General features: G+C 38.1%; 1 protein-coding gene and 1 long non-coding RNA gene across 2 annotated transcripts; both read right to left on the bottom strand.

Annotated features, from left to right (window-relative positions):
- Positions 1-53: 53 nt before the first annotated feature.
- On the bottom strand, positions 54-569 carry LOC116011695. Its single transcript, XR_004097079.1, has 2 exons — positions 434-569; positions 54-325 (listed from the first exon to the last, which is right to left on the bottom strand). It is a non-coding gene; the product is annotated as an uncharacterized LOC116011695 (long non-coding RNA).
- Positions 570-16,725: 16,156 nt separating this feature from the next.
- Positions 16,726-17,454, bottom strand: LOC116013236. Its single transcript, XM_031252883.1, has 3 exons — positions 17,254-17,454; positions 16,833-17,061; positions 16,726-16,751 (listed from the first exon to the last, which is right to left on the bottom strand). Exons 1-3 carry the CDS (start codon positions 17,452-17,454, stop codon positions 16,726-16,728), a joined length of 456 nt encoding a protein of 151 aa, XP_031108743.1.
- Positions 17,455-18,782: the final 1,328 nt, after the last annotated feature.

Below are 18,782 nucleotides of genomic sequence, written 5' to 3'. Positions count from 1 at the left end.
AAAAAAAATTGGATCAAAATACCTTACCGATTTTTCCCAAAAATTCACGGAAGTCACTGCCAGAAACTAGCTTGATTTTATTTCAATATTTTCACAAGTATAAGCCTATATGGCATAAGCATAATTTATACATACACCTTATATACACCATATACAGGCAACTTATACTAAACATTTTTACTAAATTTCACCAAGTCACAATCAACCATCAATTATTCAAATTTGAGCAATCTAGTCCAACTTAAGGGAACTCCTTACCTCCAAAGTAGTTAATATTGTCTTAAAGATGCTTTTGGTGGATTTTCCCCAATTCCTTCTTGAAACCCTAGCTCCCAATTCATCATCATAACAACAAGATTCAAGAAATCAAGACTTAGATTCTTAAACTAGGAAAGGAAATAAAGCTATCTACCGAATAAAATTAAAGTTTTACCGAATCTTTGATGAAGATGTGAAGAAGGATTGGTTATGGAGTTCTTAAGACTTGAGGTTGAAGATGAAGAAAATTCCCTCCTTTTCCTCTCCCTTGTTTCGGCCAAATGGGGAAAATGAAGACCAAAAATTCATTTCCCACTTATATAATAATATTTAGGGGTGGATTAAAGTGACAAGTGTCACAATCCTAGAAATCTTGGAAAAATATCTTAACATGGACTGTTTGGGGTTAAAACAGATGAAATTTTGGTAGGAAATGATTTAAATAGAATATTCTTGAAACTAAAATTTTATTCCAGTCAAAAGCTCCAATTTGGGCTAGGTTCGGTACACCGCAGAATCTTCGCGATGTACGATCAAAAATAAATTTTTGCTGCTATGGGCTAATTTAATTCAATAGGAAATTCAAAAATAATGGTATGGTGTCTAGAAATCCCTTTTCTAGGACAAACGAGTCCAAATACTAGTTCCTAAATTTATTTTTTTTTTTTTACGGTTCGTGACCGGCACGAACGATCACAGCTTGATAACAACTATATTTCCTTATAAAAATCCTTTTGACGCATCGGTCACTCATCTCAGGTATGTCTTAGCTTAAAACATATTTCTCGAACCTTAATCTGATCCGGAATGACGAGGGGTTACATTTTCGCCCATACAACGCTTCATAAGGAGCCATTCCTATACTTGCATGATAGTTGTTGTTATAGGAAAATTCTATTAAATCCAACTGCTCATCCCATGAACCTTGGAAATCAAGTACACAACCTCTGCGCATATCTTCCAATGTCTGTACCGTTCGCTCCGTTTGGCCATCAGTGGCAGGGTGAAAAGCTGTACTTAATTTGAGCTGAGTGCCCATCATCATCTGCAACGCTTCCCAGAAACGTGATAGAAATCGTGAATCTCGGTCTGAAACGATATCTTGCGCTACTCCGTGATATTTAACCACGTGTTTAATATAGGCTCTTGCCAACCTTTCCATGGACCATGTCTTGTTCATTGGAATGAACCTCGCTGTCTTAGTTAGTCGATCGACAATAACCCACACCTGATCGTTTCCAGACTTGGTTCTAGGCAATCCTCCCACGAAATCCATCGAGATTGAGTTCCATTTCCACTGCGGAATTTCTAATGGCTGCAATAATCCCTTTGGTTTACTTCTTTCTGCCTTGACCTTTTGACAGTTCAAGCATTTAGCCACAAATTCAGCTACATCCTTCTTCATGCCCGACCACCAGAAATTTTGTTTTAAGTCCTTATACAGTTTATCCCCACCAGGATGAACTGAATAGGGTGTATAATGACCTTCCTTCATTAATTGTTCCATTATCTCCTTACACCCTTTTGGTATTATCCACCTACCTTGGAATCTTACACTCCCATCTGGGTGTAATTCAAATGGACCATGTTTTCCATCAATCATCTTCTCCCTGATGCTCCCTACCCAATTGTCCTCTTCTTGTGCTTGTTTGACTTCCTGGAATAGGGTTGGAGTCACCNAGAGTTTCGTCCCCGAAACTTCCTTCTTACACTGCACGGTCTCAAGTAGATTACTACTTACCTTCGCTTACACATAATAGAATCTTAGTATGCCTAATGTTAGTACACAAATTTATTTAAGCATATAGCAAGTAAATCGATCCTACATACCTGAGTCAAATAACTCTGGATAATGTTCCATCATAACGCTTTCCAACTCCCACGTGGCTTCCTCCGGGCTATGATTCGACCATTGGACTTTGACCATTTTAACTGATTTCCTTCTTGTATCTCGGGTCTTAGAGTCTAAGATTCGAATTGGCCTTTCTTCGTATTCCAACGAATCATCCACCTCCAATTCCTCAGGTTCCAATACATGGGATGCATCAGGTACATACCGCTTAAGTTGAGAAACATGAAATACATTATGCACCCGGTCAAGCTCAATTGGTAGGGCCAGTCGGTAGGCTAAATTTCCTATCCTTTCCAAGATTTCATAGGGTCCTATATAGCGAGGACTCAACTTTCCTTTCTTTCCAAATCTCTTGACTCCTTTAGTTGGTGAGATTTTCAATAGCACCTTCTCTCCAACTTGATGTTCGGTGAATTGTCGTTTCAAATCGGCATAGGACTTTTGACGATCCTGTGCAATTTTCATCCTTTCTCGAATCACCTTGATTGCCTCTGTAGTCTCTTGTAAGTACTGAGGTCCAAGTATAACAACGTCGCTCTTGTCATTCCANCCTTTCAACTGATCGAATAGATCATCGATCCTAGGCAACGGGTACTTGTTCTTTACTGTGACTCGGTTTAGTTCCCTGTAATCGATGCACAGTCTAAGACTCCCATCCTTCTTCTTAACGAACAGTACCGGTGCACCCCAAGGCGATACGCTTGGTCTGATAAATCCTTTCTCCAGTAATTCCGCCAATTGTGCCTTTAGTTCCTCCATCTCTTTCGGTGCCATTCGATAAGGCGCTTTCGAGGTAGGTGAGGTTCCTAGTATGAGATCAATGGTGAATTCCAGCTCTCTTTCCGGTGGCANCGATCGACAATAACCCACACCTGATCGTTTCCAGACTTGGTTCTAGGCAATCCTCCCACGAAATCCATCGAGATTGAGTCCCATTTCCACTGCGGAATTTCTAATGGCTGCAATAATCCCTTTGGTTTACTTCTTTCTGCCTTGACCTTTTGACAGTTCAAGCATTTAGCCACAAATTCAGCTACATCCTTCTTCATGCCCGACCACCAGAAATTTTGTTTTAAGTCCTTATACAGTTTATCCCCACCAGGATGAACTGAATAGGGTCTATAATGACCTTCCTTCATTAATTGTTCCATTATCTCCTTACNTATCATAACCATTTCTACAGGCTACTACTATTCCCGAAGCAGTTTTGACATTTAGATCTAGCTCAATAGTAGGCCTTAATTTCAGTCTATCAGCAAATGCAGATGATATAAATGAATTGGTAGCTCCTGTATCAAATAACACTATTCCAGGTACTGAGTTTATGGGAAATGTACCAGTTACGGCGTCGTTAGCCTGGGCCTGAGTGCTATTGACGACGTAAATTTTGCCTTGGTTTCCCGCGCTACTTTCTCCCATCACTTGCTTCCCTTTGTGGTTGGAACCNTGTTTGACTTCCTGGAATAGGGTTGGAGTCACCGACATGTAATAAAATTTTATTTCCTGTTCCACCTGACCACACATCTGTATCTCCAAATTGAGTCTTTGAAAATCCTCGCATAATTGTTCGGGTAATACCCAAAGAGCANCTGAGTGCTATTGACGACGTAAATTCTGCCTTGGTTTCCCGTGCTACTTTCTCCCATCACTTGCTTCCCTTTGTGGTTGGAACCAGATGCGACGTTTGTTGGTCCTCCCAGATTTGTTGACTGAGAGTTGGCCATTCTGTTTCCTATCTCTGCGGGTCTCTGACCAGTATTCCCATTAAATCTTCTCCCTTGGTTCACGTTCTGTAGGAGNATTTTGCATCAAAACACATCCTAGTCCCTTGTGAGATGCATCCGTGTACAACTCGTAACCTTCCGCTCCAACAGGTAAGGTCAATATTGGAGCAGTCGTCAATCTCGTCTTAAGTTCTTGGAATGCCTGCTCACATTCTTCACTCCAACTATACTTGGTCGTTTTCTTGAGCAGGTTTGTCAACGGCTTTGCTATCCTTGAGAAGTCCTGAACAAATCTTCGGTAATAACCCGCCAAACCTAAGAAACTACGGACTTCCGTAACTGATTTGGGTGCTTCCCATTCAAGTACAGCTTGTATCTTAGCTGGGTCCACTGCTATCTCTTCTTGGGTGATTACGTGTCCAAGAAAAGCAACTTCTCTTTNTTAGGTACAATCTCCTGAGCGAAACGCATCAGTTCCACGTACTGGTCATGATATTCTTCGATTGTTGCTCCCTTCTGTTTTAGCCGTAGAAATTCCTCGCACTTAATCCCTCTAATACGCTCGGTGTAGAACTGTCCCCTCAGTTCCTCCTTGAATTCTTCCCAACCAAACTCTGGGTCTTGTAGAAGATCAGGTCCTTCTGATGTCCACCAGTTGTCTGCAGCTTTCGTTAAATAATAGACCGCGGAAGGTACTCGTTGATTTGCAGGGCAATCCACTGCATTGAGCAGTTTGTCAAACGTCCGGATCCACTCCTCTAAAATAACCGGATCTTTTTCTCCCGCATAGTGTGGTGGTTGTCGGCTTGCTATCGCCTTCGCATAATCGACTCGTGGTTGTCCTTGGTTCTGGTTCTGGGTTTGCTGAGCCATCATGAACTCAGCCATTCGCTCCATCGCTTGGGCCATACGATCAATTGCAGAGACATTCTCGTTGCTACTGGTAGGCATGTTGCGTCTTGGAGGCATTTTCACTGGACGATAGATCCAAATTAGTATCCGAAGTATAAGAGTTCTCAAGGGTTAGCTAGTTAGGCAGTCAGTATAGCACCTACTTAAGTCCTATACAACGTCCCCTAACATTCACTTTATCATACCCGCTAAGCAGGGGTTTCTACCTCAGCATAGGGATAATTAACGCATTACGCTAGCCAGCTTACTCACAATAATCCCATGCAAGGATTAACACATGCAAGAAAGCACAAACATTGATCATATTATTCAACAACCAGAATCGTAAGATTCTGTAGAGTAAAAGTAAAATACCCCCTTTTATGCTGCCGGACTTTCGTTCCAACTCTGCTCCAAAGCTTATGCTCATGATACCGTAACAACGACTTAGGTTAATCTCTACGAACCTAAGCTGACTTGAAACTTGAACTCAACCTAGGCTCGGACTTAGGCTTCGATCTAATTCCCGAAGGTTCAACCTAGGCTCTGATACCATATTGTAACACCCCGGCTCGGCTATACCGTACATCCGGAGTAGTTACCGCCACACCTAGACTAAACCCAGCCAAGACCAGACAGAGTTCACTCTAGGTGCACAGGCTAACAAGAAAACTATTTCACATCATCATCATCATTACCCAACATATCTTCATACATATATATATAGGTGAGCAAAAGGGGTAGCTACACTAACTACCAGAATATATGCAAGAGTTTAATTACAACTTACTAGCCAGCTAAGTTCATCATGGCTACAAAAGATACATGTACACAAAAAAAAAGGGTTCCTCCCATAACCTTTCTAATCAGTCATCCTCTTCTAAGGGGCGGTACTCCGGTTCGGAGTACGTCCCCCATACAAGATGCCAGTTGCCCGCAACCCAGGTGAGATGATCCAGGAAGTAACTAGGAGTGTACATCATGGACCACTCATCCCAATGTTCCAAAGGAGCGAGATTCCACGGACAGGGATAAAAGACAACAAATTCTAAGGGATCACTTCCTTCCAACACCTCTACCGGAAAAGACCCAAACCTAGACCTGGCCCCATCCAGAAAATTTGGCTGGCTACTGCGAACCGGGATACGAGAGGGTGTAGTTGGGTAAGTCGGAGGAGGACTGTACGGTGGGGAAGGAATAGCAGGAACATAAGCCGGAGCTGGAGAGTCAGGAGCGAATCCAGGAGCATACGGGTCGACATCAACTAAGTACTGTACATAATCATCATAATCGTAGATAGGGAACTCCAACTCGGAAGGATCCGAGTCAGGTGGGCTACACGAGCCTACACTAGACATCTGTTAAGAACACAACGAAGTGTAGTTAGCACGACGGCTAAGTAAGGAAATCCATTTGTCACTTAAAAGTAGACAAAGGTTTGAAAACATAGATGATCTAAAAGCTTTATAAAGTTTTACCATGATTTGAAAATCTGCCTGTAACGAAACGATTTATAGATAGTATAATAGCGTATAAACCTTAAATCATATAAAGCTTTTCTCAAATAAGAATAAAGTCATAACTTGCCACTCAAAATAATTTTCATGCCCTTTTCAGACAAGTTTGCAAAATTTCACATTTCCAGGAATTTCATCATTTGCAAATAGAACCGCAGCTCTAATATTTATAATAATCTGAACCGCAGCTCAGAGTAACAACAATTTTCATACTGCATATAGAACCGCAGCTCTATAATAATCTGAACCGCAGCCCAGAATAACAATAATTTTCATACTCAAAAATTTTCCACTTAGTTTCCCCTGAGTAAGCACTTTGAACATTTCTCAATTCTCCTTCTCAAACCTTGGGCAGTGGCATTTCCCTGCCTTCCCGTCGGTCTCCTTATCCCAACCTAGGGCCATGGCACTCCAGCCCTCCCATAGGTCCAACCTTATTCCAACCCCGGGCCGTGGCGTTTAAGCCTTCCCGAAGGTCCCCACCTTATTCCAGAAACTAAGGGTTTGAAAACATTTTTCTTTTTCTTTCCTGGAATCAAATAGTATTTTCAAAATAATTTATTTCATCCAAATATGGTTGTGCCATCCCAAAATTTCGTCACTAGTTTTGTTACAAAAAAAATATTTTTGTCAAAATTGATTTTGACAGTTTCTGTCCAGAAATTACAGTTTTGCGCAGTCCGAAAGATTGAGCCGGTAAAAATAGTTCTCGAACTCTTTTTCACTTGAAAGTTTTATGGTAGAACCCTAACTCATAGTAGTTGATGTTCATAAAAAGTTTTGGTCACCTAGGTTCACGAATTTACACAGAAAATTCCATTTTTGCCCTTGGCAGTGTGCTGTCCAGCATTTTTCCTTCTCTGGACCAGTTTTGGGAACAATTCCGAAAACCATACTTATACTACTCCAAAAATTATGAAAGTTTATATACAGCTTCTACACTTATAGAACTACATGTATAAAAAAAATTGGACCAAAATAATTTACCGATTTTTCCCAGAAATTCACGGAAGTTACTGACAGAAGTCTGTCCTGATTTCCTTTCTCTAGTTCCACAAGTATAAGCTTATATAGACATAAATACAACATATACAAGCATATCCAAGCTATGAACTTGTATACGAAAATATTCCCAAAGCTCCAAAAACACCATATTTCAACTAAAATCAATTATCCAAATTCAAGTGACTAATTCCAACTTAAGGGAATTCCTTACCTCACAAGTGTGTAATATCACCGTAAAAGTAGTCTTGAACCTTTATCCCCAAGTTTCACCGAAAACCCTAGGTAGAATACACCACCATAACAACATATTTAAGAAATCTTTACCTACAATCAAGTTCTAGGGAAGAAATCAAGACTTTTTAACCGAATGAAACCGCAAACTTACCGAATAGTTGAAGACTTGTGTGGAGATTGGCTATGGAAGCTTGAAGTGAGGAAGAAGAGGATGAAGAAGATGAAAGCTCACACTCTCTCCCTCTCTTGGTATTTCGGCCAAGGCAAGACCAAAAGGACAAGGAGAATAAACATGTTTTAGACATTTAGTACTTTGAGGGGAATGTTTGCATGGAAGAATTAAAATAGAATAAAATAATGGTGTACTTTTAAACTTATCAGTTGGGGTCCAAACAGATAAAGTTTCGGTAGAAAATAATCTGGATAGAATAATTCTCGAAACCAAAAATTTATTCCAGACTAACCCTCAAAATTGGGCTAGGTTCGGTACACCGCGAAATTTTAGCGATGTACGATCAAAATAAATTTTCGCCGCTATGGGCTGATTTAATTGAATAGGAAGTTCAAGAATAATAATATGGTGTCTAATAATCCATTTCCTAGGATAATCGGGTCCGAATACCAGCTTCTAAAATTTTACGGTTCGTGACCGGCACGAATGATCGCAACTTAATAACAACTATACTTCCTCAAAAAAAATTATTTTGAAGCATCGGTCACTTATCCTATGAATGTCATAGCTTAAAGACATATTTTCTGAACCTCAAACTTATCGAAATAGACGAGGGGTTACATCTTATCCCTTGTTTATCTATTATGTGAACCTCATGTTTTCATTTTAAAGTGTGGAAAATGCATGCTTTTGTTGTTTCTTTATTTCATTATATTATAAGTCAACATCGAGGACGATGTTGGATCTAAAGTGTGGAAAGAGTTGTGCTTAAAATGAAAATTTTTCCTAAAAACAAAGCTCTATCTCATTTGTTTGAAAGATAATCAAGCCACATGTATGTGTTGTTATTCATTCTATCTTTGGAGAATGATAAATCTGTGCCAAAAAGTTTCCTCTTTGAATAACCTTGGAAGTACCCCTTTTCTGACCCTAAAAATTTGAAAATTTGTATGTTTGTGTGGTATTCACCTCTTATTTTGTAAAGACCTTAGTTAAGGATCTCTTGAAGTGGGAGTGTGCAACCCCTAATTTCAGAAAGATAAGTTAAGCGAAGCCCGGAATTGAATAATCATAGAATAGAACATGGCGTAAAAGGAGAGCTTTCTGTGAGCATTGAGTGAAATATCCCTTTTCCCAAAGTAAAAGGCATGAGGGGTTGTTGTTCGGAGAAAAAAGTAGAAAAGGCAAAAAGGCCAATCCCAGAGATAAGATACGAGGAAAGCCATCTCGCTAGGTGGTGAGCAACCATAGTCTTCAAAATGCATAAATGTTATATCTGGAGTCGGTTGCTCACAATAAAATGGCCCTAGGAGATGAGAAAATTGAGATGAGGAAAGCCGCTTCGCTAGGGTTCAAGCACCCATTGCACTGTCTTCATAAAAGCATGGAGCTCCATGTGAAGTCGGGTCGCTTGACGATGTTACCCTAGGAAGTGAGAAGAATGAGTTACCGCCCAAGCCACTGGCGGAGAGAGGCCCATGGATCTATTTTCACTTACTTTTATGTTGGGCTTTGGCGATTAGGGAGGCCGATTGATTAGGTTTTGTACATCGTTCCCACTAGGGGGATCAGCTTAAAGCCTTCGCACAACAAGAGGTGAATGAAATTTTTAGACTGCATGCTTGATATTGTGAAACTAATTAACTGTCCAACTCGTGACCGATGATGGACAATTTAATTATAGTCCTCGCAAGTGCACGAGTCAATTGTAGTAATAGTGTGCAAAATGCAAGGGTCGAACCCACAGGGAATTGTAACAATGCAATTGAATAACTTGCAAATAATTAACAATAAAACTAAGCCGAAACTAATAAAACAACGGAGAAATAAAATAATTAAAAACTAACAAGAACGAGATAGCAGGTAATTAAGTAACTAGCAGGGAAAACAATAAAATAACAACGGGGCAAGAGAGTGGCTAATAAAAGAATAAAGGCTAGGAACATGAATCAATAACAATTACTAGTTCTGCAATTTAAGTCTAATATTGCGAACCAATTAAGGATTCATTCTAACTGCTATATGACTACTCTGTATGGCGTCAAGAGTAAGTCACGTGTTTTAACCATTCGTGTACTTAAGGTACTTATTCAAACGGTTAAAACCCATTAAACTTAAAAGAACTTACGGAATATCCGGGTTGTGAACCAAAATAAACAATTTAGTAAGACAACCAAATTATTTATCCTTTTTATCCTACAGAGCTTAGAATTACGAAGCATGGTGTATACTCTATAACTCTTCTCAAATAGACTAATTATACTAGAATTGGCCTGATTTAAGCACAATTAATCTCAACATAAAATTATAGAAGAAAACATAATTAGATTGGCAAAATTTAAAACTTAAATCACTCTTAAATGTTCATAATAAATCATGTTCCTAGAATAACAAATTTAAAAATGCATATAAAAATTAGCAACAAGCACAATATACAGTATCATACTTTCACCAAGGGAATGACATCAAAATGGATTAAGGAAAAAGTAAAGTGGAAGAATGAATTGCGGTATGAAATGTTGTGCCAGAATTGAATTGTAATTGTTGTTGCGAATCGGAGAATGTCGCACCACTGACAGAAATAAAGTTGCCGCCCAGAAGGAATTCGTCTCCTGCTACAATGGAAATACTATCGCCGAAATTAATTTTTTGGAGAAAACAAATTTCGTCGCTACCGAACCATCTTCGGCCGGAATTGATCCGTCACCAAAAACTGATGATTTCCTCCTCAATTTAACCTATATTTATAGCGATCAATTCCAACAGCTTTGCCTAATTTTTATACCAAAATAGCTCTAACTCTTGGCATCAAATTTGCACAGGACCTTGAATCAAGAACATCCGTTGAAGACCTATTCTCCCGTTGAAATCTTCCGTTGTCAAATAGCATTTGTTATCCTGATCCATGTCATTCGGGGCTCTGGTTTTTTTTTTTTGCGTTGATCAGATACTGCGCCTCTCTTCATTCGTTCCTATAAATCTATAATAATAATAATAATAATAATAATAATAATAATAACAATAATAATAATAATAATAATAACAATAATGATGATAATAATGGTAATAATAATGCTCAAACTTAATTTAACAAAACTTATTAATAATAAGAGAAAATACAAAATTACCTAAATCTTATGTTATTAATTCTAACAGAGTTTATTAAAAATAATGAAATAAATGATGCTCATCAAATTTCCCCACACTTATTTATTTGCTTGTCCTCAAGCAAAGACATTATTCAAAAGAATTAACAGAAAATAAATGGAAGCACGTATTAGACTGAGCTTTACCCAAATAGACTTTCAAATTTATTGTCTAATCGATGCAAGGTTACTGCCAACTCATAGAGTGCATAAAACATTTGACCAGAAAATACATAAGCTTAACATGTTTATTCACAAAATAAACTTGTGTTTGCGTGCTAATACCCCTTATATGAACTATAAAAACCCAACAAAATGAATATGAAAATTTCACAAAATACAACCTAACTCAAATTCAGAAATATTCTATCATAGTGCAGGTGCAAAATATGAAAGAAACAAGGATCAAAGGCATTTATTGAAAATTGAAATGCAAATGCTCGTCTCTTCCAGAGTTCACACATTACTTTTCTGTTTATGACTTTTTCCAAAGAGAACTTCCCCAAAAAACCTCGCCATTTTACGCCAGGCATGTTTGGGTTTTCAATTATGTGTGTACTCATGAACCAGACCACAACACTTATTTATTTATTTATGTTACATGTGTAGGTTACTGATTCAGCGGAGTAGAATCTCTGAATTTATTGCAAATAAAATAAATAAACTCTTATTTATTTTTCAATATATTTTTAAATCTTTTTTTTACCACACTTATGCCACAATTATGATCCTTGAACCCAACAACTACACCACAATTTATAGCACTCAAGAATTATTCAAGAATTTGAAAAAGGTAATATAAAGTGAAACCAACATATAACTATCAAAGAAAATGGCATAAACCATATAAGGGTATTTGTGATTTTCAAATTCTATTTTTTTTTTTTTTTGTTTTTTTTTTGTTTTTTTTTTTTTTTTTTTTTTTTTTTTGTTTTTTTTTTGTTTTTTTTTTTTGTTTTGGCAAAGTTATTCAAAATATAAAACTAAAGCAATCAATGACTAGCCACATGCAATATACACACTAAGAGTTGACAAAACCTGCATTATTTTTTATCATGGGCTATTCAAAATATTCACAAGGGTAAAGCTCAAGCTAATGCTAGAATTTTGAAATAAACAAGTTCATAAAAAAATACATAAGAAAATTAAAAATTTTGAAATTTTTTAATATTTTATGATTGTTAGGCCAACTCCCTTCCCCACACTTATTTTCAACATTGTCCCCAATGTTGTGAGATGAAAGAAAAGAAGATAAAGAAAGTCCTCCCTGATTCATCTTTTCTTTTGTGGAGTTCTCATCGGGCCCTGCAGTTTGTGAATAGCAAGAAAAATATACTTTATTGTCAATGGCATTCAAAAGATTCTCCTTTTGGAGTTTATCAAACTCCAATTTATTCGTCTGTGTGGAATCCAACCCCTTATCTGCAAAACACCGGTTAGCTTTATTTGGCAAGTTCATAGATTCTAAATTAGAAAACTCAACAGTTTCATCAACCATAGTCACGGTTGATTTGTCATTTTGAACATCAAAAGGGATTAGGGGCACAAATGGCTTGGGAGGCACATAAGGATTATCAGATTTGTGCAATTGAAGCTCATCCTTATCAATAATAATAACATCAACATCATTATTCACTTTTTCAATCATTTCAATATTTTTCTTAGGAATAGTATTTTCTGTTAAATTGTTTTCAACAATTTTTTCACTTCCTAAAATAGTCATAGCATCTTCATGTTGGCTAGGCAACTTACCTGGCACATGTTCTTGCAAAGCTTTAGCAATTTGACCTGTTTGTACTTCCAGTTTTCTCAAAGAAGCTTCACGTTGTTGGGATTGTTGCTCATTTTCTTCTTGTTGCCTCTGGATCCATTGCTCATTAGCTTCTTGCTGCCTCTGAAACCATTGCTCATTAGCTTCTTGTCGCCTGTTACAAGCCTGTATAAAATTATTCAAGGATTCTTCTAAAGATGGTTTTTCTGGCTGGGGTGGATCAATTGGTTGAAAGTTATTTTGATTATTATCCCAATAAAAATTAGGATGATTGGGTTGAAAATCATTTTGATTATAATCCCAATAAAAATTAGGATCATTTTCCAAACCCGGATTATAAGAATTATAGCACTGGTCGTTATCCCAAGAAATATTAGAATAATTGCCACAACCTGAATTAGAATAATTATAAAACAGGTCACACACAGGCCTAAAATCATTCATTGAATTAGCCTGTCCAAAACTATTATTATTTCTACCAGCTACGAATGGATTATTCTGATTCAAACCGAACAGTGAACACATAGTTTTCAAATGTTTTGCTAACTCAGACACTTGAAATGCTAAACCCATATTGGGATTAAATTCATCCATGATTCTTCAAAAAACAAAAACTTTTTTTATTAAATTTTTAATAAGCAAAATAGATTAAAAAAAAAAATCAAGCAACGATAAAGGAAAGGTAAAATAAATAAAGAGAATAGAAGAAACAAATAACAATTTTTGAATTTTTTAAAAAAAAATTTGTAACACCCCCGAGCTGTCTTACCGTACAACCCAAGGAGTTACCGCCACACCCAAAACGAGTTCTATCATTCTCTTGACAGGCCCCGCTCTAGGTGCACAGGCTAAAAGAAACTTCACTCAACAAACACAACCACTCACTTTGAGATAATATACATACATATATATATAAATATTTACAGAGTATGTACCGAGGTTTTTGCCCAACGGGCCAAAACATAAGTTCAGGATTGGTCACTTCCCTGGCTACAAAACATTTACACAAAAAGGAATAAACCCCCACAGACCTTCTGGGTATCCTGCCTACTCAATCTGGCGATACGCCGGACCCGTAAACTCACCCCAGACCAGGTGCCATTCCCCTTCGAACCATGTGATATGGTCTAGGAAACGAGAAGTGACCATGACCATAGACCACTCCTCCCAATACTCGCGAGGACTCGGGTCCCACGGGTAAGGGTAATAAACTATAAACTCTAGGGGATTACTTCCCACTAGCACCTCGATGGGGTAAAAACCAAAAGTGGCTTGTACATCAGGACCCTCAGGAATAGGAAGAAAACTATCTACTGCCAGTGAGCTGTTGGGAGCTGTAGGAGCATAACTAGGGGCATAAGGGTCGGCACCACTCATCTGCTGCACAAAATCGTCGTAGTTCATGCCATGACCCATATATTCCGACGAACTAGGGGAGTTCATCGGGCTGCAAGAACTGACACTCGATTCCATCTGAAAACAACACATCGACGTGTAGTTAGCACAACGGCTAAGCAAGGAAATCCATTGGTTTCCCGAAACTAAATAAAGGTTTTGAAAACCAAGATGTTAAAAACTTTATTCTTTCTTACCAAGAAATTTTCCCATGTAATAGGACAAAAATCATTTGAGAATACAAATAGATATTGAAAATCATAAGTTTTTCTGCTGTAAAACTTCTAATCTTTCCCACTCATCATTTTTCCTTTCAGTCCCTCATCACAGGGAAATTTCCTTACTAATCATCTCAAGAAAGCGAATTCGCTAGCATACTTCAGTGCTAGCCCTTAACACCTTTCTCTTCTCTCGTAGTTACAGCGTAACTACCATTCATTATAAAAAAAATATCCTTAGTTTCCTTAACTCGAGAGCTTGAGGCCTTAGGAGCAACCAATCTTGTCCCCTCCTTTCCACTTGGGTCTCGACTCGGGGTCAATGTCTGGCATCCCCCTGTATCTTATCAATTCCCCTAGATCTATACCGGATCGTTACAATGAATCGTAGTTGGCCTAACTAGGCTCGTTGAAACGAATCTTGCCCGATATCTCATGAGTAACCATACTTAAGTGTGCACACCCCCGCAAACCGCAGCTTACGAGTGATACAGTACCCGGCGAATAGACTTCGCGCTCAGTATGAATTGCATGTCATACGGCATAAACAAAACCACTGGGCCATGGCACTTTAAGCCCTCCCATGAGGTTTGTCAAGGGACATAAACAAAACCACTGGGCCATGGCACTTTAAGCCCTCCCATGAGGTCAATCAAGGTCCTCATCAACTCGTCAGAAACATAAGGGTTTTCCTTCTCCTTTTCTTCCACGACATTGATTCGTTCTCAAGGTAATCTAATAGTACCCCCTTTATCATTTCTTAGTAGTCACGGGTAACACGTATCACCTTCCCATGTCACATAATAGACATATAAGATACACCATTAACATAACATCCTCCTACTTCAGGTATATGTATATGGTATTCACATCATACATACGCATATACATACGGTTTCATATACATTCACAACATATACCTATACGATTCCAAGTATAGATATACNCCTTAGTTTCCTTAACTCGAGAGCTTGAGGCCTTAGGAGCAACCAATCTTGTCCCCTCCTTTCCACTTGGGTCTCGACTCGGGGTCAATGTCTGGCATCCCCCTGTATCTTATCAATTCCCCTAGATCTATACCGGATCGTTACAATGAATCGTAGTTGGCCTAACTAGGCTCGTTGAAACGAATCTTGCCCGATATCTCATGAGTAACCATACTTAAGTGTGCACACCCCCGCAAACCGCAGCTTACGAGTGATACAGTACCCGGCGAATAGACTTCGCGCTCAGTATGAATTGCATGTCATACGGCATAAACAAAACCACTGGGCCATGGCACTTTAAGCCCTCCCATGAGGTTTGTCAAGGGACATAAACAAAACCACTGGGCCATGGCACTTTAAGCCCTCCCATGAGGTCAATCAAGGTCCTCATCAACTCGTCAGAAACATAAGGGTTTTCCTTCTCCTTTTCTTCCACGACATTGATTCGTTCTCAAGGTAATCTAATAGTACCCCCTTTATCATTTCTTAGTAGTCACGGGTAACACGTATCACCTTCCCATGTCACATAATAGACATATATGATACACCATTAACATAACATCCTCCTACTTCAGGTATATGTATATGGTATTCACATCATACATACGCATATACATACGGTTTCATATACATTCACAACATATACCTATACGATTCCAAGTATAGATATACNAACTTAAGGAATTTCCTTACCTAAAAGTGGTCACAAACCCTTAGGAATAACTTTGGATGATTTCCCCCAAATTCTACTTTGAAACCCTAGGTTAAAAACATCACCATAACAAGGTATTTCAAGGAATTAATCTCAAATTCATACTCTAGGAAGGAAAATATAACTATTTACCGAATAAAAACGAAGATTTACCGAATGTTTGAAGACTTTAGTTAAGGAATTGGCTATGGTAGTTGAAGCTTGGATGAAGAAGATGATGATGTTTTCTCCTCCCTTTTTCCTTCTTAATATTTCGGCCAAATGGCCAAAAAAATGGGAGAAAAGTCCTTATAAAGCAAGATAAAATTTTTGGGATAATATTTGAGTGACACATGTCAAATCCCTATTGGTAGTTTTAAGAAAATATCTCAATTTAGACAGTTCGGGGTCAAAACAGATGAATTTTCGGTAGAAAATAATTTAAATAGAATATTTCTTGAAACCACAATTTTATTCCAGTCAAAAGCTCCAATTTGGGCTAGGTTCGGTACACCGCGAAATTTCGCGATGTACGATCAAAAATAAATTTTTGCTGCTATGGGCTAATTTAATTCAATAGGAAATTCAAGAATAATGGTATGGTGTCTAGAAATCCATTTTCTAGGACAAACAAGTCCAAATACTAGTTCCTAAAAATTTTACGGTTCGTGACCAGGACATACGATCGCAGCTTAATAACAACTATACTTACTTATAAAAATTCTTTTGAAGTATCGGGAGATCATAACTCATGTATGTCAATACCTTAGGATAAAATAATAATGTTAATAAAATACGGGGTATTACACTCTACCCACCTTAAAAAGAGTTTCGTCATCGAAACTTCCTTCTTATCATTTAAAGTTCAAGATAACTTGCTACTTTCTCCCGCTTACACATACCAATATTCAGCACTTAACTAGCACACAAATTGATTTAGGTACATGTATCAAGCAAATTGACTCTACATACCTGAGTCAAATAATTCCGGATAGCGTGCCATCATATCGTCCTCCAACTCCCAGGTAGCTTCTTCTGGGCTATGGTTCGACCATTGAACTTTAATCATTTTGATGGATTTTCGCCTTGTGTCTCGGGTTTTTGAGTCCAAGACACAAATCGGTCTTTCTTCATATGCCAATGAATCATCCATCTCCAATTCCTCAGGTTCCAATACATGGGATGTATCAGGCACATACCGCTTGAGTTGAGAAACATGAAATACATTATGCACCCGGTCAAGCTCAATTGGTAGGGCCAGTCGATAGGCTAAATTCCCTATCCTTTCCAGAATTTCATAAGGTCCTATGTACCGAGGACTCAGTTTTCCCTTCTTCCCGAATCTTTTAACTCCTTTCGTGGGCGAGACTTTCAATAGTACTTTTTCTCCAACCTGATATTCCACGAATTGTCTCTTCAGATCGGCATAAGATTTTTGGCGATCTTGCGCGGCTTTCATTCTCCCTTGAATCACTTTGATGGCTTCAGTGGTTTCTTGCAAGTATTGAGGTCCAAGAATGACCACATCACTCCTATCGCTCCAACATAGAGGACTTCGGCATTTCTGCCCATATAATGCTTCATACGGAGCCATCTTAATACTCGTATGATAGCTATTATTATAAGAGAATTCTATTAGGTCCAATTGTTCATCCCATGACCCTTGAAAGTCCAGTACGCATCCTCTGAGCATATCTTCCAATGTTTGTATTGTTCGTTCTGTTTAACCGTCAGTAGCAGGGTGAAAGGCGGTACTCATCTTGAGTTGCGTACCCATTGCTACTTGCAATGCTTCCCAAAATCTCGATAAAAATCGTGAATCTCTGTCTGAAAGAATATCGCATGGTACTCCATGATATTTAACTACATATTTAATATAGGCTCTTGCCAGTTTGTCCATCGACCAAGTCTTGTTCATCGGGATGAATCTCGCTGTCTTGGTCAATCGATCAACAACAACCCATATCTGATCACTTCCAGCTTTAGTCCTAGGCAATCCTCCTACGAAGTCCATAGAGATTGAGTCCCATTTCCATTGAGGAATATCCAATGGTTGTAGTAAACCCTTCGGTTTACTTCTCTCTGCCTTAACTTTTTGACAATTCAAGCATCTGGCAACAAATTCAGCAGTATCTTTCTTCATACCTGCCCTGTAATACCCCGAAATTTTGTTTTACTAAAAGCTCCTATTTAATTAAGTTAGCCATAGCGGAAAAAAAAATTAATTAAAAAAATTGTTTTGATCGTAGCATCGCTATGTTTCGCGGTGTACCGAACCTAGCCCAATTTTGAGTTTTAGTCTGGAATAAATTTTTGGTTTCAAAATTATTCCTATTTAAATTATTTTCCACCGAAACTTTATCTGTTTGGACCACAACTGATAAGTTGGAGGATTTTTATTTTTGGAACCACAAGAATGTGACAAGTGTCACTTCCTTTACCACATGTTTCATCCCTATCTTATAAGAAATAATATATAAGCTTTGTTTTTTCCATTTTTCCCCTCTTTGGCCGAAATATTGGAGAGGAAGAGAGAGAGGAAAAATATTTGATCTTCTTCCTTGAGTTCAAAGAGCTTCCATAGCCAATTCCTTCATCAAGATCACAAATATTCGGTAAAATTCCATTTTAATCGGTTCAAAAGCTTTGTTTTCCTTCCTAGATCTTGAATCCAAGTATTGTTTCCTTAAATATGGGGTGATGATGTTATACACTTCCTAGAATTTTTAGGAAAATTTTAGGTAGGAAATCCTATTTTTGCTATTTATTCTAGTATAGTTAGTGTTCTCAAGGATCTAATATTATGTATGTTGTGGATAATTTATGGATTGTGTAGAAGAACCAAAGGAAGTGGAAGAGTGAGCATCTAAAGGAAATTAGTGAGATTTCAAGAAGATAAGGTAATCTTTATGTCCACCAAAA

The sequence above is a fragment of the Ipomoea triloba genome, chromosome 3 (assembly GCF_003576645.1).
Source record: "Ipomoea triloba cultivar NCNSP0323 chromosome 3, ASM357664v1".
In the NCBI taxonomy this organism is placed as follows: Eukaryota; Viridiplantae; Streptophyta; class Magnoliopsida; order Solanales; family Convolvulaceae; genus Ipomoea; species Ipomoea triloba.
This window is presented reverse-complemented; position numbering and strand designations above follow the sequence as displayed.

Bases quoted from the DNA above. Each gene is read 5' to 3' on its own strand.
- LOC116013236 (XM_031252883.1), bottom strand. From the start codon at position 17,454: ATGGCTCCGTATGAAGCATTATATGGGCAGAAATGCCGAAGTCCTCTA. The intron at 17,062-17,253 runs GTTGGAGAAAAA...TCTCAACTCAAG, and splicing joins GACAATTCGTGGAATATCAG to CGGTATGTGCCTGATACATC. The intron at 16,752-16,832 runs GTATGTAGAGTC...GGTATGTGTAAG, and splicing joins TCCGGAATTATTTGACTCAG to CGGGAGAAAGTAGCAAGTTA.